The sequence below is a fragment of the Monodelphis domestica genome, chromosome 3, assembly GCF_027887165.1.
Source record: "Monodelphis domestica isolate mMonDom1 chromosome 3, mMonDom1.pri, whole genome shotgun sequence".
NCBI lineage: Eukaryota > Metazoa > Chordata > Mammalia > Didelphimorphia > Didelphidae > Monodelphis > Monodelphis domestica.
In genome coordinates, this window is record NC_077229.1 from 142253238 (window position 1) to 142277111 (window position 23874).

General features: G+C 37.9%; 1 protein-coding gene and 1 long non-coding RNA gene across 3 annotated transcripts in view; one reads left to right on the forward strand and one right to left on the reverse strand.

The window, feature by feature from the left end:
* Positions 1–23874, reverse strand: part of COL14A1 (collagen type XIV alpha 1 chain) — a 297645-nt gene that overhangs the window by 39871 nt on the left and 233900 nt on the right. For both annotated transcript variants that reach the window (XM_056823153.1, XM_056823151.1), the window contains exons 41-43: positions 12872–12925; positions 9467–9538; positions 2593–2628 (exon numbers count right to left, since the gene is read on the reverse strand). In XM_056823153.1, coding sequence (XP_056679131.1) covers positions 2593–2628; positions 9467–9538; positions 12872–12925 — 162 coding nt within the window. The remainder of the gene's footprint in view (positions 1–2592; positions 2629–9466; positions 9539–12871; positions 12926–23874) is intronic.
* The window catches only part of LOC130458339 (uncharacterized), a 65248-nt gene that overhangs the window by 32398 nt on the left and 8976 nt on the right, over positions 1–23874 (forward strand). The gene's annotated exons all lie outside the window — the stretch shown is intronic.

The window sequence follows — 23874 nt, forward strand, 5'->3', positions numbered from 1 at the left end:
AAATATATTGATAAATTAGATACATATTATATTTATTATATATACATATAATGCACACAAAATACAAGACAAGGTAATTTGGGAAGAGGGGAGGGGAGGCAATAGAGAAAATCAGGAAAAACTTCATGGTAACTAAAGGCAGCTAGGTGGCTCAGTGTATAGAGCTCTGGGCCTGGAGTCGAGAAGAATTGAATTCAAATCTGGCCTCAGATACTTACTAGTTTTGTGAAACCAGACAAGTCATTTGACTCTGTCTTATTCAGTTTTCTCAATTGCAAAATGGGGAAAATAAGAGCACCTATTTCCTAGGATTTTTGTGAGGATCAAACGAGATGACATTTGTAAAACACTTAACACAGTGCCTGCCACATAGGAAGCATTATATAAATACTAGCTGTTATTATTATTGTGGTAAGGGTCATTCTTAAAGGAAACAATAGGTACAGCCTTATTTCCAGAGGAACTATAGGGGTTCCTCTGAAGGATGGGGTCTATGAAACATCTAGATCACTACCAAAAGTTGTATGGGGAAGGATGATGAATCTAGATGGGATCCCAGCCCTGTGGTGGAAACAGAGAGTCAAGAAGCTTCTGTACTCATGTTGTCAGTTTTCCCAGATGCTTTGTTCAAAGAAAAAGCTCACTGGATGCTTTGGGTGTTTAAGCCTACAAAAAACACTAAAATGAATGCATAGATTCTATCCAAGTTACCTTGGTCATTTCTAGTCCTTCTGAAAGGAAACAGAAGAATCACAACCCAAGGTCTGAGCTTTACTAACCACCACTGCCAATACCACATAGATTTGGGGCCAGCTTTTATTAAATAAGATTTCTAATATACTGTTCAGTCAGCTCTTTGATTCTGAGTCTGACTCAGGTGTTACTGGCTCGCCTTTACCTCTCTGGGCTGGAACAAGTCCATCAGGGAAATGAGAATAATATGATAATAATTACACCTTTCTTTGTATAAAGCTTTTAACTTTTTGAAACACTTCTGAAACTATTAAAAGATTTCTTCCACACAACAATCCTGTAAGAGAGGTAGGACAAGTATAATTTCCATTATGTGGAATAATAAGAAAAATAGACTTCTGGTCTGTTAGCAGAGGTAGCTCTAGAGGCCAGACCCTCAGCTCAGGGCTCTTGCTTTATCAATTTCTAATATCAAAGGAGGTCCAGGAGGACCTAATTATGAAAAAGAATGACAAGAACCAGTGAATTCTTTAGGGGAAAAAAACATTTGTTATAGCTAATGTAAGAGTTACTATATATAATATAGCCAGAGCTATAATTTTTACATAGGGGATAAACCCTGCAAACCATGTCTAGGTATGACAGTACAAAGGGTGCCCTCTTAGATGGAGCATCCAGATAACATAGAACACTTTATGGAGAAGACAGAAACTATGGGATATTGTATGAGACCACTATTGGGGAAACCAGCATGTGCTGGCATTAAGGAGGAAGGAGTTTACCCCAGTCTTCCTTCTGGGAACTTTCCAACTTAAGTTATCATTCTTGTTAACTAGATGCTTAAAAGACTCTAAGAGCTGTCAGCACCCTCTAAATTCAGACTTATGTAAGGATGATATTAGAAAATAAGTATTTTTTTTATTAGTTTAGGGATAAGAAATAAAGTGGCTGGCTTGAGAAAAGAACTGGAGTTTGAAGCAGAGCTGAGAGAGTGGGTTAATTTCAGATGTGACAGTTATAACTGTTTTTCTGTGTCAATTACTCTCTCTGGCAGTTGGCAGAGACACCCTCTCAGAGACTCTCTCTCAGGGCTGGAGAAGGTAAAATCTTTGCCTCTTTCTCTGTCTGAGGGAAAGATCTGAAGGAACTCAGTGTTTTCCTTTCCCAACTTGGGAAACACTGTTGAATATCTATTGCGGTTTATATAAAATTTATATAATTTACACACACACACACACATACACACACACACACACACATATATAATTAACTCTGAGAAGACCAAAGAAAAACCTGGTCTTTGGTTTGGACTCTGAGTCGAGTTCTAACTTGATTTTTGTTGAGACTCAACCAGCTAGCCTTTGCTATTTATAATTTGAAGGTGAAGTTAAGATTTATAAGGATAATAGCAGTAGTTTTTATTTAGATAATATAAATTTGGGTTAGTCAGATCAAGGAAGATGAGTGTAGTCTGTGAAACACAGGAAAAGTGGTTCCTTGTGGAACCTGGGAGTTTATTTGGGTGGATTTAGAATCCCCTAGAATTAGAAATCCTTTATTTATCCTTATATATTTCAATAAACATTTTATTTTTATAAGAGCCTATTTAGCATCCTTGTGTCTTTCCCTGAAGGGAAGTTCACATTTGAGCTTCACTTCATCACTGAGGATACTTTTGATTACATCTATCAAAAGTATCCAAACAGTTTTGAATCTATATTTGGACAGTTTTTCTATCTATTTTGTGTAGCTCGCCATTATTTTTTTTTAATTTTTACACTTATGAAAGTCAAAGCCCCAGTCACTCCACCCAAGTTAAGGTTCTGGCATTGTTTCAAGATGAAATTTTAGATTCAATGAAGAATCTAATGCTGACAATGAAAGTGATCATCTACTTACCCGTTCCCCTCTTTCTCCCTTTGCTCCAGGAAGACCCTGAAAGAAATGACAAATAACAGTTACTTTTGAGATAATCTGGACCCAGACATCCCCTCCCAGCTCTACTTTCTCCCATCTCAGGGTATGATATTGTTTCTAAATAGAAGGATACATATAAGCCAATATAACAACAAATTTCCTTTCAACCTGATTCCATAGATGATGAGATTCAAGAAATTCAGATATTGACATTTCTTTTAAAAAAAAAGTTAAAATGTTTACATTCTTCCATTACTTCTCCTCTTAAAAAGTTGTTTCCATTACAGATTTTATTCCTAAGATCATAAATTTAGAGCTAGGAGGGATCTTACAGGCCACCTATTTTGACAACTTGATTTTAGAAATTTGGAAAATGAGTCAAAGAGATTAAATGATTTGCCTAAAGTTACACAGTTAATATGTATTTCTTTATTTCTTTTTTTAAACACTTACCTTTGATCTTAGGGCCAATTCTAAGTCAGAAGAACAGCATGGGCTAGGTAATTAGGGTTAAGTGACTTACTCAGGATCACACAGAAAGTATCTGAGGCCAGATTTAAATCCAGGTCCTCCCAGCTCCTTCAGGGCTTATGCTCTATCCATTCTGTTATCTAGCTGTCCCAACTAATATGTACTGGAGATGGGGCCTGAACCCAGGTCCTCTCAACTCTAACACCAGCTCTCTATGACCTCTGCTACACTGACTCTCAGGAGTGAAATTCAGACACCTGAATTTTTTAAATTGAATTGAATAATAGAAATTAGGAAAGATGTTTAATATATGAATCTATTTAAAATAATTCATAGGCAGTGCCAATTGTAGGCAATTTCTAATATGTAAAGGCAGGTACTTTTCAATATGACCTACAAATCAGTCACATAATATACACACCATTAATTAGTAATTTAATCCAATTTGACAAGCTGGAAAGGCAAGAGAGGTAGGAAATAAGCTTTCATTCAACACTTACTATGCACCATAATAAGGCAGCTAGGTGGTACAGAGGAAAGAACACTGAGCCTGAAGTCAGAAAGATCTGAGTTCAAATCCAACCTCTGACACTTACTATATGGTCCAGAGCAAGTCATTTAACCTCTGTATATCTCAGTTCTTCATCTATAAAATGGGGACACACTGGAGAAGAAAATGGCAAACTACTCTAGTATTTTTGCCAACAAAACCCATTGAACAAAGTCCATGGAGTCACATAAAATCAGAAATGATTGAACAACCACACAACAACAAATGTACCAGTCACTGTGCTAAGTGTTTTACAAATTTTATTTCATTTGGTTTTCACAATAACTCTGGGAGGTAATTGTTATTATGACTCATATTTTACAGTTGAGGAAAATGAGGTGGGCAGAAGGTAAATGACTTGCTCAGAATCACAGAATAAGTGTCAGAGTCAAGATTTGAACTTAGGACTTTCTGACTCCAGATCCAGTGCTCTATCCATTGAATCATCTAGCTGCTTCCACAAGCATTTATGGAGCACTTAATGTATGCAAAATATTATGCAAGGCACTGGGAATATAAAGACAACAAAATGTCTGTTCTTGAGTTTTTAGGATAAGGTAGAAAGGATCAGCAGGAGATTTATGTAAAACAGTGCCCCTGTGTAAAAAGAAATTATTATTTATTCTAACTTGTCTGACCCATTTCCTTTGATTTTGCAGAGCAAAGCAAAATAAAATAAAAATTCCTCACCAGGTTAATTCCCATAACTCCACCAAAAGCATACTTTGAGGGAAAACACATATTCCTTGAAGATGCTGAGTAGACTAGTAAAAGTGGCCAATTTTCCTTTGAACTTCAGTAACATTTGAAATGTAAAGAAAAGAAACTACAGTGGTCACATTCATAGAATCTTAGGATGGAAGAGACCTTAACGATCATCCCCTGCCATCTGCTTATTTTAGAGTTACCTACAAAATAAATTCTCAAATCTTGAATCAGACTTTGAAGTGCCTCCATAATTTGACCTTGGCTTACTTTTCAAATTTAATCTCATTCTTCCACTGCACAAACTATTCTTCAGACAAACTAGACGATTCATTATTCCCTTAACATGAAGTTTTCCCAGAATCACAGAAGGAAACCATATGATCGATCACATGGTTTGATAGGGATATATTAGGGTTTTGATGTTAAAAGATCATTCTATTGCAAATATGAATAACATGGAAATAGGTTTTGAACAATGATACATGTATAACCCAGTAGAACTGCTTATCAGCTCTGGGAAGGAGGAAGGAAAGGGGGAGGGGGGAATCATAAATCATGTAACCATGGAAAAAATATTCTAAATGAATTTTTTTTTAAATGAGGTTTCCCACCTCTATCCCTTGGCCCAGAATTTCCTAACTCCTTCCATTCCATTTCTGCCAATAAGAATCTTGTTGTCCAGTTTCAATAATGTCAACTTTTCATGACTCCATTTGGGGTTTTCTCTAGAGAGCAGGAGGTCTGCCTCATAGGCAAGTATCTGCTGTCAGTTGGCTACTGACATTTTGGGCTGCTATAGAAAACTGATTGAAGGAGTGAGTGGGAGCTATCTATTATTTTAGGGAGTTAGTGAATCATTTATAGATAGTGTAGGTTAGATAGGCCTGATGTTTTCCAGGCAAGAAGAGACTGTCCTCAGAAGACAGTTAAAGGTAGTTATTAGGAATTTTAGGTATATTTATAGGGTGAGAGATTAGTAATCTCTCTTTCCTCCTTTCTATCTTTCTATCTGTACATCCTTCTTAAATTAAACAAAGTGGTTTTGTTTTGTTTTGTTTTGTTTTTTATTAAATTGCTCTCCTCATTTTGTTGAACTCCTACTTTTAACCCTTATACTTGGCAGAGATACTAGAGTGGTTTGCAATTTCCTTCTCCAGCTCATTTTACAAGTGAGGAAACTGAGGCAAATAGGATTAATTGAATTGCACAGGGTCACACAGCTAATAAGTGACTGAGGCCAGATTTGAACTCAGAAAGATGTCTTCCTGACTTCTGGCCCAGTGGTCTATCCACTATGCCAATTCACTGTGTCAATCTTAGAATCTTACCTATCCTTTAAAGCTCTATTCAAATAACACTTGCTTCAAGTTGCTTACTTCTTTGGCTGCCTTCCATGTGCTCCTCACTCAGAAGTGATGGAAACTCCTCCTCTGGAGGAGGAAGAGAGGTTAGGGTAGAAAGCACAAGATATGGACTCAGAAGTCCTGAGTTTGTTTAAGAATTCTGTCTTTTAAATACTTGGGTGATCTGCCATAATTACTTAACTTTTCTATGGCTCATTTTTCTCATCTATCAAAAGAGGAAGGACCAAAGGGTCACTGAGATCTCTTCCAGTTCTATGCCAGTGGTCCAATAATCTATACTCCTGACATTTTGCTTCTCCCCTTATGGTGCTCACCATATGCTATTCTATATTTTAATCTTACTTTATTTGTAAATGTATGTGAATATGTTCCTTCTAGATCATAGTTTTCTTGAGTGAATTATTCTCCTTTATGGTCTGCCACTCCCTAAGATGGTGACTTGGATATAGTAATTTAATGAATGATCGATGAGTGAATGAAACATTTAGTCCTGGGGAGAGTAAGAGACTTGCCTGTGGTCATACAGTTCATAGTAAAGCTAGAATTAAAAATAAATTCTTCTGATTGGAGTCTCATGTGCTTCAATTCAATTAATGAGATTACACTGAGAGCTAATAAATGTCTGAATTTGATCATAAAGTAAAAATGTTCAGATGTTGACTTTATACTGAAAACAAAAAGCCTGCAAAGAAGACTGTCTACCAGGGAGTTGTGAATTGATCCAACCATTCTGGAAGGCAATTTGCAATTATGCCCAAAGGACTTTAAATGACTGCCTGGCCTTTGATCCAGTCATAGCACTGCTGGGTTTGTACCCCAAAGAGATAATAAGGAAAAAGACGTGTACAAAAATATTCATAGCTGCACTCTTTGTGGTGGAAAAAAATTGGAAAATGAGGGGATGCCCTTTAATTGGGGAATGGCTGAACAAATTATGGTATATGTTGGTGATGGAATACTATTGTGCTCAAAGGAATAATAAAGTGGAGGAATTCCATGTGAACTGGAACAACCTCCAGGAATTGATGCAGAGTGAGAGGAGCAGAACCAGGAGAACATTGTACACAGAGACTGATACACTGTGGTACAATCGAACGTAATGGACTTCTCTACTAGCAGCAATGCTAGTATTGCTAGATCCAGGACAATTGTGAGGGACTTATGAGAAAGAACACTATCCACATTCAGGGAAAAAATGGTGGAAGTAGAAACTCAGAAGAAAAACATTTCCTTGATCACATGGTTCGATGGGGATATGATTGGGGATGTAGACTCTAAATGATCATCCTAGATCAAATATTAATAATATGGCAATAGGTTTTGAACAATGATACATGTATCATTGGTAAGGCCTAGAGATGGGAAGTCCTAGGTTCAAATCTGGTCTCAGACACTTCCCAGCTGTGTGAACCTGGGCAAGTCACTTGACCCCCATTGCCTAGCCCTTACCACTCTTCTGCCTTGGAGTCAATACACAGTATTGATTCCAAGGCACGGAAGGCAAGGGTTTAAAAACAAAAACAAAAACAAAAAAACCAATATTCTAAGAAGATCTCTGTAGGTTTCACCAGACTTCAAAGAAATCTATGACGTAAAAACATTTTGAGAATCCTTGCTCCAAAATCTCTCTTACCTCTAAATTTGATGATCATTATCTTAAATATGTGTACTGGGGATAGTTGGAAGGAACCCAGTTTTATAGATGAGAAGATTAAGGCAAAAATGGGGTAGTGACTTGTCCAATAAAATGGCAGAGCCAGGATTTGAAACTAAGATTTCCAGCTTTAAGGAAGCAACTAAGTGGGATAGAGTACTGGGTTTGGAGTCAGAAAGACTTATTTTGAGTTCAAATATGGCCACAGACCTTTCCTAGCCATGTGACCCAGGGCAAGTCATTTGGCCCTCTTTGCCTCAGTTTCCTCATCTGTAAAATGAGTTGGAGAAGAAAATGGTAAACCACTGTAGTATCTCTGCCAAGAGAACCCTAACTGGGGTCATGAAAAGTCAAACATGGCTGAAACGACTGAACAACAAAACAACTTCCAACTCTAACTGTGGCACGTTCTGCTCAGACTACATACACAATTCAAGCAAAATTGGGGCAGTGGCAGAACTTTCAGCCCCAAGAGGCAAGAGGCACAAAGTAGGTGTTTGGCACTGACAAGGGAAACATGTTGTCTTGTTCAAGTGTTCCCCGTGTTTGTCTTATTTGGCCTCGTTTCCTTCTACCTTCCTATTCCGAAGTCCAAGTTAAACCAAGAAAGGTTTCAGAATCCAAATAGGGGCCGTGATTCATCAAGAATGGCAAATAGCTGAGCACCAATTTTATGCTTTATGGCCCCTGGACACAGGGCAAAAGGGAATCTCTGGCCCAGATTGGATTTGGGGGGGCCTCTTTTTAATAGGAAAAACTCATGGTCTTTGGGGACTCTAATCTTCAAACCCTAATTGCTCCCACAGAAGGGGAATCTTGACTGTGACATTCTCAACTTGAAAGAATAAACAGAAGGTGTGACTATATAAAGTAACCCGAGTGACTTTCCCCTGTGGCTTATAACTAACTCCAAAGGCCACTTAAACAGATGTGCCTTGTGAGTAGGAGCCTATAGAGAAATCAAAGTATGTGGATAAAATTGCTGATGATAGGTTTGGCCAGTGCAAATTCTTCAGGCAGAGTGAAATTTGGGCAGGCCAAACCATTTTCTGAACATGTGAGAATGAAATTCACTGTGATTTTATATAGGAGCAGTCAGAGGGATTTTTTGGTGGGGGTCATGGGAAGGGAGGGGCTGAGGGAGGGATAGAATGAGAATGTTCTAGGAATACTCAGAGACCTTGCCAGATTGACTTTTCCTGGAGCTAATCACTCCTATCCAATAGCTATTCCCTCTGCTTATCCCCTTTCAAATTCTCATCTCTCTAAAATTACAGTTATATTTGAAACTATTCATATATTTATATGTCCTTGCAGTGAAATGTTTATGTCAGAGAAATATATCATTTAAAAGTTGCTCACTAATATTTATGACAAGAAAGAATGATTAAGTTATTGATTTTTTTTTTAAGAATTAGAGGGCATCTAGTCTAGTAACTTCATTTTACATGTCGAGAAACTAGGAACCAAAAAGATTCCCATTTATTTCCTTCTTCCCCCTACCTATCAAATTTAAAGAGTAGTTTGGAAGATTTAAGAGTTAAAAATAAAAGATAAGTAAATGATGAAGAGCAAAGATGTGAAGAGAGAATTCCATTCAAGATATTTGGTTTACCCTTTTATTTCTAAAACTGTATATTTAAGTAAGAGACTTTATCTTCATTTTGGCTCTTGGGGGAAAGGAAATCACATTTTTACTCCATATTTAGATTTTAGAAACACATTCAAATTTCATATTAGGAGTGAGGCTTTGCCAATACATCCATATGACCAACATCTCTAATTTTTTAAAATATCAAACTTTATTGAAGCAAACCAGGTCTTGACACCCAGCTTGTAAACAAGCATAATTCATGCACTTGTTTCTTATTCTTTCCTGTTGTGGCCATTAGCTATTATTTCATCTTTAACCATACCTTATATATACACATGCTTTGTCTTCTCTATTAAGTTGAAATTCCAGAAGGAGCTTTCTTTATAATCTCCTTGTAGTCTCTAATATAAGACTCCATATTCAAGAAATATTTCTGAGTGTCAGAAATGCTAACTGGAATAAATGTCTAGAGATGGCTAGAATTTCATCATGGCTGAACATATCACAGTACTTACAGGAGGTCCTAGGTCACCTTGTGGGCCAGTGCTTCCTGTGATACCTGGAACTCCTGGTGCTCCTGGGATACCCTAGTAGATGATCAGATAAACAGAATTAAGATCTCTTCATCAATAACATTCAAAATACTAACAGTTAAATAACAAACAAACCCCTCAAATGTTCTCTTCTCTCTCAAATTACTGACCAGTAGCCCATTTTGCATCCCTTCTCCTCCTTCCTATTTCCTCTATTCCCCACTTCCACGAAAATGGACCAATTTCTTTCTTTTTTTCCTTTTTTTTTAAAAAGCTCTTACCTTCCATCTTAGAATCAATACTGTGTATTGGTTCCAAGGCAGAAGAATGGTAAGAGCTAGGCAACGGGGGTAGAGTGACTTGTCCAAGATTCAAATAGTTAAGAAGTATCTGAAGTCAAATTTGAACCCAGGACTTCCAATTTCTAGACCTGGTTCTCAATCCACTGAGCCATTCAGCTGCCCTCGAGGGCCAGTTTCTGAGTAGATTCTACTACTGAAGTCAGAAGAGATTTCACCAAATCTGTGCCCCATTTATATCCAAAGGAAAACTGAATTAATGGATTTGATCAATTGCTAATGTGAGGAAATCATAGAAACATACAGACTGCAAATCGGTAACTATATTTACAATAGATGCCATATAATATTATATTTAAATGCTGCGATAGCTTATTAAGGCAGCGGCTGCCTCTGTCCAATTTTTCTGCTATCTCCATCTCCTCATATATCCAATAATAGTATTTCAAATGAACACATTGTCTGGCATACATTTTCATCTGAGTTAAGAAATCTAAAATTCTCAGAAGTGTGATTCTTTTTTTTGCCATATCATGTGCCAGTGCAATGGCTCTGTCAGCAAATAATTTACAAATGACTAATTTCCAATGAGTGAAAAGTGCAGTTTCAGCAATTTACCAGATAATGATTCATTTTCTTTAGAAGAAGGAACCAAGCTACTAACACCAGCTAGGGAACATTTTTTTTAGAATAATAATAACAATAACACAATAAAAATAATTCCCTTTACATAGCATCTTGAGGTTCCCAAAGACTTTCCATACTTAAAAAGAGTCTGGTTTGAACAATGAAGAGAATACTACTAATTGTGAATGTATAACAAATATTTTTTGAACTTAATCAGAGCCCTAACCAGAGCAGGGCATTCTTGGCTCTATCCTAGGGTGCTGACATTTTGAGGGAACATTCTTTCCCTTCTTGCTCTATAGTTTGTGTCTACTCCTAGTTCTGGGTCATGTGTGCAGAAACCTTCCACCCCCAAGAATGGCACCGCTCTCTTGGGGCTAGTATTCTTCTCTCTTCCTCCATACCTTTCCTCTCATCCTGTTCTTTTCTATTGTGCTTTAAGATTCAGGATAGATAGAACAGAACCCAATTCTTCTATCTTCTCTCATTATTCCTTGCTTTTCATTCAGCCCTATTCAGTTGAATTTTCCCTACATACCACAAGTCCTAGTTGTATCTCTCAAATGAATTTAATAATTTTGGAGTTTCTAGTGTTGGTGCCGTGTAACATTTCAAGGACAGAAAAAAAAAAAACTTTACAACCTTCATTCTAAGGAAAATGCTGTCCTTCATGAACAGAACACCACTATCTCCCTGTTCACACATTGTTTGCTGTGTGATCATTGTTTAGGGGGTATTCTGGGTGAGAGTAGCTCTGCTAGTACTCTTTAGATGTCAGGAGAGACAAAGAAGATCTCCAGCAACTGTGAATCTTGAAATTTCTCAGAATTTGGGACCTTCTCAGCACCCAATTGCTTATTATTCTGCTCAGCTGGACCCAGTAGCAGCAGGAACACCACCATGTCTTAGAGGAGTAGCTGCTACAGCCTTACTAGTAACAAAGAGGTGCTAAGTACCTATAAAAGGTCAGGCAACTTGTAAACTTGCCAGGAGCAAAGAGGTGAAAACTTATTCAGAAGTTTTTTCTGGTTCAAACTTACTAAAGGGATTAATCGACCCAGCAGTGAATTCAGAATGGGTTGTCCTTTGGAAAAAACATCTACTGTGATTGGTAGATGTAAGGACTTAGGGGAGGTGACATAGGAGAAAACCCCCTATATAAGAAAAAGCAGAAATCTCTTATGGGAATCCTTTTGAGGAAAATCTCTTATGAAGATTCCTTTTGGAGAAGCTCTTGAGGAGAGGCTCTTGAGAAGGAAGCTCTTGGAGGACAATCTCTAAGGAAGTCTCACTGGAGCTCCTCTGAGGGGACTCTGTCCCTCTGGAGGCTCTTGAGAGAGGCCCTTTGAAACAGTCTCTGGCTGGAAGGCTCTTTGAGGAGGACTCTGGCTGGAACTCTCTCTGAGGAGACTCTGTCACTAGAATCCTTGCTTAGACAGACCTTGTGGTGAGTGATAAAAGACTGATCTCTCTCTTAAGACTCAGGTCTAGGCCATGTTGGCTTAAGGCCCTTCATACTTATTTCCTTTTTCTCTCTTTCTCTCTTTTCTTTAATTCCTCATTGTATTATTAATTAAATTCTCTATAAAACCCAGTTGCCTTGGGTATATTCATAATTGGGAATATTTCCCTGGCGACCACCTTATATTTGATTTAAAACCAAGACACTGTAATGAAAACATATTTTCCACGGTCACAAATTTACTCACCCACTCTTATATCTACTATAATTTCTATCTTCCACTATTTTAACTCTTAACTCTTTTAACTGCCACAGTTTATGGCATATAACTATTTTAAATCTAACACAACTGGATGGGTCCTATAGTGAAATTATGAGACAATATGGACCAAAGTCACAAAAGATGGGTAGCATGAGTGGATTGTGAGCTGTATCAGCAGAAGGAACTCCTGAATCAATGAGATCATATCACTATTTGAATGTGTTCAGGGGGGTGTTCTGGAGGTCCTTCAAAGTGAAACAGCCAAAAAGCAAACAAACCCACTCTGGTCTCAGGACCTTTTTTTCACATCTACCCTGACAATCTGAGAGAATGGGATTTATTTTTGATGTTAAGTATGAATGGAGTAGCACTTACTACCTTTGGGTCAACAGCCTCTATGGTGTGAACAATCAGCCTTTCCTAGCAGAAAGCAGTCCCTTTCTATAAGATACAGAGATATTGGAATCATAGAATGGTAAAGCTGGAAGGGGTCTTATGTTACCTAGTATAATATCATCTTTTTCTTTTCATAAATGAGGAAACAGGATAGTTACATCCATAGTCAACTTATCTGTCACAGTTGCAGAAATGGATATTTAAGTTATAACAATAACAAGAAACAACATTGATATGATACTTTAAGGTCCATAAAAATGTACATTATCTCTGGAAAAGAAATTACAGAAGTAAAACAACAGGAAAGAAAATCTATCCTTTCAGATACTGCAGACACTTACGATTGGTCCAGGAGGTCCTGAGGGGCCAGTGGGTCCATCCTTACCAGGCAGGCCCTAGAATAAAGGAAGACAACATATATAAATCATTCTTTAGCATGAGGTTTTCAGAAAAGGCTTTACAAATTTTGGGGAGGTAAGATCTGTTGTTTATTCTGGGCTACTAAGGAATGGTTTCTTTCAAACCCTTCAGGGGAATGTTTTTTTGGCAGCATCTTTGTGTCCCTTGGCTGCTTTAAATGGGGCTCTGTGGGACTTTAAGGTGTAAAAATTACCACTTACAAACTTAAACAGGAACTAGTTTCCGGAATGTATTTTTACAAAATTAAACATAACAACTAAGAAGGGAGACATTTCCCTGGTAAATAATAACCAGGTGAGAAAATAAATTAATAACTCTGATTGTCTAAGGACCTTAGATTAGAAATCTCTTTACCAGAAGGCAATATTGCTAATCAGGTACTATGGAGAATCTGAGAATCTAAAGAAAAGATTAGTAAAATTTTCTTTCTTCTGAGTCTGAGGTTTCCCTCTCTTCCCTGATACAGATAAGGTATCTATAACTTACAAACTTACATAGCTGCCCAAGGACACTTTAACTGAAAAGTTAACTGATGTGCCCACAGATACAAGCCAAATAAATATTGATGGCAGAAATTGTACTCAAGTTTTCTCAATACGAAGGCTAATACTCTCAACTATGCTACACCATATCTCTAATTCTACTTATCACTACTAAAAGTTAAAAAGTGGACTGCCTACTCTTATATGGCTGGCGTATGGGACTGGTTGGGATCCACATAAAACCCCACTGGAACACCATTGGCCAATCTTCCATTTATAATATTGTTTCTAAGGAACTAACTGACCCCATTAGGTTGTTTCACTTAACACCATGAATTCAAGCAATCATTTAACAGTGTTAGCAATAATAATCTTCCTCTTCAAGTTATTTACAAAAGAGTTGATCTTCCAATAAGTGCCACCATTTGTATTTCACTAAGGCTTGACGAGTGTTTATTAAATATCTAATGTGAGCCATATACTGAGCTAGGTACTGGGGGCTAAAATTGGGACAGTCACTGCTCGCAAAGAACTTATAATTCTACAAGAGGCATATACAGTGATGGGCTGGTAAATGTTTAATAATTGACTACCCCCCCACACACAACCCCAAACACAAAAAACCTGAGGATATGCTTTTAAGCTTAATCTGCATTATTAATACTTCTCTGTCTCTTAAGTCTGTAGAGTCTAGACAATCAGCCAAACAATAAATCAAGCCCTGATTTAGAAAACTGGACAATTTCCATAAAAATGCTCACACTAAAAATATAGCAATCAGCTATTGAGAGCTTGTTCAAGCTGGCTCCAGCACACGTTTGGGCATGTGACATATTCACAGATAAGAACCAAGAGAATAAAAATAAAACATAAGGGGGAAGGGGGGTAGCTAGGTGGCTCAGTGGATAGAGAGCCAAGTCTGGGGATGGGAGGTCCTGGGTTCAAATTTAGTCTACCATACTTTCTAGCTGGGTGACCCTGGGAAAGTCACTTAACCCCACTTGCCTGGCTTTTACTGCTCTTTTGCCTTGGAACCGATACTTAATATTGATTGCAAGATAGAAGGTAAAGATTTTAAAAATAATTAAAATAAAATACATAGTGATTTGGGAAGGAAATACATTAATCACTAGAGGAATCAGGAAAGGCCTCTTGCAAGAAATAGTATTTGAGCTGGACTTTAATGGTGGAACAGGGTTCTAAGAGGCAGATGAGAGGAAAGAGAACATTCCATGTAGAGGGAACAACTTGTATAAGGATGAGAAGGCAGAAGACAGAATGTTGTATATAGGAATAACAAGGCAGTACAATTTGACTATATTATAGTATTAATGAGGAGTAATATGCAATCAGTTTATAAAAATGAGCTGGAGTCCAATTGTGATGTGTACTAAATCAGTGGTATCAAATTCAATTAGAAATTTAATTCCTGGAGGGGTTGCATATTGTTGAAAAGTCCCCACAAATTAGCATTAATTTTTTTACTATATTTTTGTTTATTTTTTTGAACATTTTCCAATTATGATTTTAATATGGTTCAGAGTAAAGTTTTGTGGGCTTCATGTGGCCAGCTATCTTTGAGTGATTTGATACCTTATTTGACACCTAAATAAGAGGGGCAGGTAGGCAGTTCAGTGCACAGAGAGCCAGGCCCGGAGACAATAGGATTGAGTTCAGATCTGGCCTTAGATACTTTCTAGCTATGTGGTCCTGGGTATGTCATTCAACCCTGTTTGACTAGCCCTTGCCCTTCTGCCTTACGAGTTGTTACTACATCAGAAAGGAAGGGCTAAAAAAAATCTAAATAAGAAAGAGGTATTTGCATTTTAACTTAATGACAATGGAGAACCACTGCCATTTTTTGAGCAAAGTAGCCCAAAGACATGATCAGATGTATACTTTAGGAATACCAATTTGGAGAATGGTTTGAGGAGTAGAGTTTTGGATAAATGGAGACCAATTAGGAGAATCTTAAAATAATAATAATAAATAATAGTTAACGCTTATATAGGGTCTACCTTTGGCCAGGCACTGTGCTAAGAACTTTTCAATTATTATCTCATTGATTTTCACACCAAATTTGCAAAGTAGATGCAATCATTATTCCCATTTTATAGAGTTTTTATTGTTTAGTCATGCCCTACTTTTCATGACTTTATGCACCATAGCACTCCAGGCCCTTTATCCCCCCCAAATCCATGCAAGTTCATGCTCATCGTTCCCATGACACTGTCTCTCCATCTCATCTTGTCATCCCCTTCTTCTTTTGCCTTCAATCTTTTCCAACATCAAGGTCTTTTCCAATGAGTCCTGTCTTCTCATTATGTGGCCAAAATATTTAAACTTCAACTTCAGTATTTGACTTTCCAGTGAAGAGTCTTAATTAATTAATTCCTTTAACTATTGACTGTTTTGATCCCCTTGCTATCCAAGGGATTCTCTTGAATCTTTTCCAGCATCACAATTTGAAAGCATTGATTCTACAACACTCAGCTTTCCTAGTTCTCACAATCATACATTGCTGTTGGAAAAATCATAGCTTTGGCTATATGGACTTGTCACTTGTCAGCAATGTGATGTCTCTGCTTTGTAGTATGCTGTCCAGATTTGCCATAGTTTTCCTTCCAAGAACCAAGCCCCTTTTAATTTCATGGCTACAAAGCCATCTGCAATGATCTTGGAGCCTAGAATATTAAATCTTACACTATTTCCATTTCTCCTCCTTCTATTTGCCAGGAACTGTTAGAACTAGTTGCCAAGATCTCAGTTTTCTGATGTCAAATTTCAAGCTATCTTTTATATTCTCTACTTTTACTCTCATCAAGAGGCATTTTAATTCTTTTTCACTTTCTATCATCAGAGTGGCATAATCTGAGGTTGTCTACTATGCCATTTAAGGACCTGTACTAAGGCAAATGGAATATGAATAATGAGAAAGAATATATATGCTAGATGTTATGGAGAAAATATTTTGCATGGGGTAAGAGAGATAGATCTACGAGTAATGGATGACTCCTAGGCTGTGAATCCCAGGGGTTGGGGGACTGGAAAAATGGCAATATCTTCCAGATAAGTTGAATATTTAAGAGGAAGTCTGGGTTAATGGGGGAAAAGACTGAGTTCTGTTTTGAATATGTTGAATTTGAAATGCCTATGTTACATCCAACTGGAAAAGTCAAAGTAGACAATTGAAGATGCATCACTGATGATCAGGAGAGAGATGTGGCCTGGATATATAGATCTGGGAGGCAACTACTTAGAGATGACAATTGAATCATCCATGTTAAGCTAGAAGCTGATGAGATCACCATGGGAGTGAACAGAGAAAGAAAAGGAGAGGACTCAGAAAAGAGTCCTGCAGTACACTCAGGAATAGTAGACTAGACAGGGAAAATGATCCTATAAAGACATGGTCTGACATAAAGATCAGTGTCATGCAAACCTGGGGAGGAGAGAGTAACCAAGAAAAAGGGGTGGCCAACACTTGTAAGCATTGTGCAAAAGTCAAAATGATGAAGATGGAGAATGATCAATTGGTCATCTAATCCATTTAAAGACCAAACACTAGAGAAATCAGGAGACCTGCTGAGTAGGGAAAAGGAAAACAAATTTAATTAGTAATATTCCCTATTGGGAAGTTTCTCTTATGATACAATGACCTCTAAGCTCATTTTCAACCATCTAAGAAAATTATTAAAAGATGATTTTTATGGGCTTTGATCTTCTAAAGATGTAAAAGACTAAATATTAAAAAGTCAAGCACACATGCATACACAGCCACATCACTCCAATATGTACTCATTCTCAGCCTGTTTCCTCAATGTCTTCCCAGGGAATAAGATTTCAAAAGAAACTTGAGGCAATGTGTATTCCCATAGCCTAACTGTTTTCAATTCTGATTTCAGATAATAGCATCATTCTGATATAGATCAAGAGGGGAACAAATAAACCATGCCCTTTCCCTTAAACTTATGCAAAGGAGTTTAGAAATAATCATCCCATGGTGCTGGGTTTGAGTACAGGGATTAAATTGCCATGTGTACAATTTTGAAGGAAAGTATCTGGTGGCCCCTGACTTTTAAAAAAGCATTGGCTAACCCAACCACATGTGTTTAAACTTCAGAGAAGGGAATTAAAGGTTGTTCTTGACACAGACCCTGTTTGTGCTTTGGCTCAAGCTCATTGAATCATAGAATTGCACAATCTCTGACTTGGAAGGGCCCTTGGAGACCATGTGGTCTAGCCCATAATTGACATGCCCAGCAAAGGGTCATTCAGCATTTACATAAGGACCTCCAATAACAGGACAGTCCAATTCTACAGACTGATTCTAGTCGTTTGTATGCTTCCTTACGCTGGAAGATCCTCTGCCTCTACAGCCCCCTTATCCCATTGGTGAGCCCCTTCTGTAACCACCATTTTGAGGAAGAACTTGGGCCAGCCATCTTTCACTCTAGGTTTCACCATCTCACTCCTTCAAGTCACAATAGGAGTTGCCCAGTCTTTCCACTCCTACTACCTCTAGTTTTTAGCTCTCTTTCTTATATTATTGCTCCAAATTAGAATGTAAGCTTCTTGAGGGCAGAAAGTATTTTTTTGTTGATATTTGTATTCCCAGTACTTAGCACAGTATCTTGCATTTAGTAAGTGCTTAATAAATGCTTGTTGATAAGGCTTAAACCAAATTGGCTTCTCTACAATTTTCCACTCTCTTCCCCCAATTCCAGGCAGAGCAAATCTGTTCCTTTTTCAGCATGATAAATCTTTAAATACTTGAAAATAATTCTAATTACCCTTCCAAGTAGTTTCTTCTCTAGCTTAAAAATTCCCAGGTCCTTCAATTAATCCAATCATCCTAATATTAAAGATTTAGAAGTGGAAGAAACATCACAAGTCTTATAGTCTAATATCCTCATTTTATAGATGAGAAACTGAGCCCTATAAAAATTATGACTGATTTGCCATAGGGCTCAAAGGTAATAAATACAGAATTCTTTCCACTATACTATATCCTCCAGACCATCCAGAAGAGATTTTATAAAGAGGCATCAGTTTACCCCCAAATCTTTTTGCCTAGTTTTTCTGAAACTAAAACTGAAGTTCAGTTCACTACCATCTTTAATTTTGTAATAATAGTATGTATACCTGAACATTTGCATACTGTGAATACCAACAGAGAAGGCTGTCATATCACCTTTGCTAATAATAACAATATTGTATATTTACATACATATATCAGACTTGCCAAATATAATAACCCATAACTACCTTCAGGTATGGGGAGTATAGATTAAATTCACAAACTGCTTATTATTTTGGGATGGGGACAAGGATAGGGAAAGGACTTGTGATTTCACTGATGTAGGGAACTCACAGGGGAGGAAATTTCCTTTGTCAATACAGATCAGTGCCTGATCTGGGACTTTTAGTCTTAGACTATTGCCTAGAGTAGCAAGAGGTTGAGTGACTTTTTCAGTCTATGTCAGAGGCAGGTCTTGAACCCAAGTCATAGATCTTCCTGGTGCCAAGACCAGTTCTTTATTCACCATATCATGGCTGTTTCTCACTAATTATTTTATTTTTTACTTTTTCTTCTTTCCTTCTCTCTTAGTATCAACTCTAACACAGAAGAGTAGCAAGGGCTAAGCAATCAGGGTTAAATGACTTGTCAAATGTCACACTGTGAGAAAGTGTCTGAAGCCCAATTTGAACTCAGGTCCTCCCAACTCAAGATCTGGTGCTCTATCTACTGTGCTGCCTAACTGCTCCTTTGCCTCTTACTTTAAATAAATTCAATCAAACAAACAACAAAAAAAACCCCCCAATATTATTTAGAAAAATTTAGGGAGAATTTCGTTATTTTTTTTTCAAAGCCCTAGAGAGCAAAGCAACCTTTCATTGTACATCTAGCCAGGCAAATTTTTCCCCTTTTGCATTGCCAGCATTCTCAAATTTGAAAACTCATTTATGTTGCCCAAGATGATCTCTTCCTTTAAAATCTTATTGCTCACACAATCTTTCTTGCCTAAAACTGACTTCTTACCCATCTCTATCTGTTAAAGACTTTTTTCCAAAGCCCAATTCAAGTGTGGCCTTCTCCAGGAAGCCTTCTCCCTCCTCCCCAAGCAATTCTCCTCCTTTGTCAGGTTTCTCTTAGTCCCATCCCTGAAACTCTCTTTGCATTTATCTCAGTTGTTCAGTATTTTTTTCAGTCATGTCCAACTCTTCATGACCCGACTTGAGGTTTTCTTGGCAAAGGTACTGGAGAGGTTGCCATTTCCTTCTCCAATTCATTTTACAAATGAAGAAAGAGTTAAATGACCTGCCTGGAGTCACAAAATTACTAAGTATCTGAGGCAGAATTTGAACTCAGGAATATGTTTCTTCCTTACTCCAAGCCTGGCACGCCATCATCCAAACTACTTAGCTGTTCCTGCATTTATTTTAACCTCTTTTAATTCAGTTGTTTGTGTGTGTAGTTTTCCTCTTATAGGAATGGGATCATAGAATCATAGATCTTAAGCTAGACAGGATCCCAGAAGTCATTTAACCCATTCCCTACCATTTTTCAGATGATTGAAACTGAGGCCCACACATTGTAAAGATAATTTTAGTGTTTTGACTTAAATATAAATAATTGGTTGCCAGGGATGATTCCCAAATAATAAAACACCCAAGTCAGCTGGGAATTATGGAGATTTTAATTAATATAGAGAGAAGGAATTAAGGAAAGGAGAGAGGGAGGGAGGGAGAGAAAGAGAGAGAGAGAGAGAGAGAGAGAGAGAGAGAGAGAGAGAGAGAGAGAGAGAGAGAGAGAGAGAGAGAGAGAGAGAGAGAGAATATTAATTTAACTTAAATTGCTCTGGCTCAGGCTCAGCCAGGCAGTAGTTAAAGGCCTTGGCCAAAGTGGCCTTCCTGAATCTAAAGAAAAGGGAGTCAGTCTTATCACTCACCATGAGACTGTCTCCAAGGAAGCTCCAGTCCTCCACTGAACTCAATCTCCTGAACTGAGTTCCTAATCCTGAACTGACTTTTAGCCTCCTTTTAAAGAGAATTTCCTATTATGTTACCTCCCCTAAATTTTTACGTCTACCAATCACAGTAGATGCTTTTTCCAGGACCTCCCATTCTTTAGTTCTCACCTTTTCTGGTTAGATCATATCTTTTGAGTACTTCACAATTCTTTGTTAAGCTTACTTTTTGTGAGTTACTTGACCTTTTTGTGATTGATTTAACCTTTATAGGTACTTAACACCCTTTTGTATTAGATCTAAAAACAGACTTAGCTTAAGGTTCTAGCTTATAAGGTATGAGTTAAGTATCTTCATTGTTCAATCAGGAGTTTACAACTTTATCTTCCCCTAAAGTACTGTCTGAGTAGGGTGGAGTAATTTTAAAATTCACAACATGTAGTAAAAAGTAGTACTATAACCATGCTGCTTCTATTTTGTAAGCAATTTGAAAACAGGGTATATATCATCTAGGTTTATATCTAAAGTTTCTAGAGATGCCATGCATGCAGTGGGTGCTTAATGAATGTCTGTCGAATTCAATTTAATTCTTTACTGTAGAATTCAATTCAGATCCTGTTGTGATTATGTGTGCATATTGTCAGACATCTTAGTCACTTTTTCCATCTTAATAAGAGCAAGAATTGGGGAGAAAAGTTAGAATACAAAAGCTATAAAATGACTAAAAATCAAATTCTTTTTTAATGTATTCAGGATGGGAAGAATAGCCAGCAAATTCGAGCATTATGATTTTGTTTATCTTCACTGTCATCAGTAGGGACTTCTGTCTTAATTAGGGAGTGGCTTCGTTTCCCTAACCTTTTAACATCTTACTTTGGAGAGTCAGAATCAACAAATCAGAGGTGACATCAATGATGCCCTGCATAGAGGTGATTTGCCAGCACTGAAGGCTACTGATCAGAACAGAACGCTGTTGGAACATGCAGCTGTTGGATGACATAATTGAGTATGTGAGTTCTTCATGTGGAAGAGGGATTCGATTTGTTCTGGTTGGCTGTAAGGGCAGAAGGAGGATTAATAAATAGAATCTAAGGAGAGATAGATTGGGGCTAAGTATGAGGGAAAAGCTTCCTAATAATTGCAGCTGCTCATAAATGTGATGGACTGTCTTGGCAATGAAGGGAACTCCCCCACACGATGTCTTCAAACAGGCTAGACAACTACTTATTACTGGTGTTATGGAATGGATTCATGCTTCAGGATGGGGTAGGAAGGGATTTTCCTTGAGGTCCCCATAGACACTTTTGGTTTGGGGAGTGAAATGTAGAGGGCAGCTAGGGAATAAAGTGGATAGAGAATCAGACCAGCAGTCTGGAGGACCTGGGTTCAAATCTGACCTCAGAGACTTCCTAGCTGTGTGACCGTGGGTAAGTCTCTTAACCCCAATTCCCTAGACTTTGTCAATCTTCTGTCTTAGAATCAACACTAAGAAGATAAGTGAAGAAAAGAGAAAGGGAAGGGTGGGAGAGAGGCAGAGAAAGAAAGGGGGAGGAAGGAGAAAGAGAGGAGGAGATGAGAAGGAGGAGAAGCTGTTACTTTAAGTTTCTCTAAAAAGCTGGTATAGAAGGATCCTAAATGGAGAAACCCCATGAAATGAGGACTGGCTACTCTAAGGATATCTTGCATATGTTGTTGTTCAGTCATTTTTCAGTCATTTCTTACTTTTCCTGTCCCTACTTGGAGTTTTCTTGGCCAAAATACTGTACTTTTTTGCCATTTCCTTCTCCACTTCATTTTATAGATGAGAAACTGAGTCCAAAAGGGTTAAGTGACTTGCTCAGGGTCACACAACTCATGAGTGTCTGAGGATAGATTGGAACTCACCAAGATGACTCTTCCTGACTCCAGACTTGGAGTTCTCTCCACCGCAACCCCTGGCTGCCCTCTACATTTTGTACATAAAACATTAAAATCAAAGAGTAGAGCTATGTGGACTTCTGAGAAACAAAAGCCAACAGTCCAGTCTGACATGTGACTCTAGGAAATATCCATACCAGAGAGAGTCACTATCAGATTGGTATATCTCCAGTCCCTGTGGCTGCAGTGAGCTCTCTTCCCACATATCCAACTGCCTCTGTTTAATGGACTTCTGAGCAGTATGACAAATTCAACATGTTCAAAATGGGAACTTTTCTTCCTTAAATCTGCCTCTCCCAATAACTTTCCTGTCTCTTCTAAAGGCACCCCTACCTTTCCATTCACCTAAGCTCAAAATAGCAAAGGTACCTTAGACCACTCTCCTTCCTCCATTCTCTACATAAACGTCCTTTTCATAGTCTTTCAGTTCTACATCTCTGGCTCTCATCCTCTTCTGGTTCCTCCCAACACCACCATGGCTTAACATCACTCCTAAGCCCTCATCGCCTGCTGTCAAGACTCTGTATCAATCACCTCCTGACTGTTCTCTCTGCTTCTAGTCCCTCCTGTCTCTAATCTATCCTTTTCTCAGCAGCCACAATAATCTTCCAAATTTACAGATATGATACTGTTGTTTTCCTATTCACAAAGCCTCAAAGGCTACCAATTGTTTATGGCACAAATTACAGACTTCTTAGCCTTATACACAAGGGAACAAATCAGTAGGAAGAGAGCACTAAGCTGCTCCTGATGAGTTCAAATCATCATATTCAAATGAATGACATAGGTGAGTATTGGAAGAAATGCTGATGTGATCACTGAGCCACTGACAGTGATTCTGAAAGATTGCCAAGAAAGGGAAAGATGCCATAGGACTGAAAAAAAAAGGCAAGTGCCTTGATTTTCAAAAAAGGGAAGAGTAAATTCTGTAAACCAATGGTGTCAAATAAATAGAAACAAGGGCCCCTAAACCATACATAAGAATCCCTGTAGGTCCCTGTTATCATATATCATTGTGTTGTTATTTATTTTGCCAACTCTCTACCAATTACATTTACCAAGATGATTTACCATTTCCTTCTCCAGTTCTTTTTATAGATGAGGAAACTGAGGCAAAAGGGTTTAAGTGATTTGCCTAGAATCATACAACTAGTGAGTATCTGAGGCCAGATTTGAACTCACAAAGATGAGTCTTCCTGATTCCAGGCCTAGGGTTCTCTCCACTATGACACCTAGCTGCTCCACAAAAAAATCTATTGCTTATTGGAAAAGTTCAAATTCTTTTACCTGGAATCCTAAGGGTTCTCAACCTGGTGCCACCCTTGGTTTCCAGCTACTGGATATTAGTCTTTTTCATACATTCTAGTTCCCAGCCAAACTAAACAGTCCTGGTCCCACCCCATGCTTCCAATACTCTCTCGATTTCCTTCCTCCATGATGTTGTTAAAGCTTTCCATATATTCCCATTGTTTTATTTTTATATAATTCAAATTTCATATGATAGTTCCAACTCTGCCTGGTTTGTCGATTCACATTTCTGTGCCTCTTTCTGCT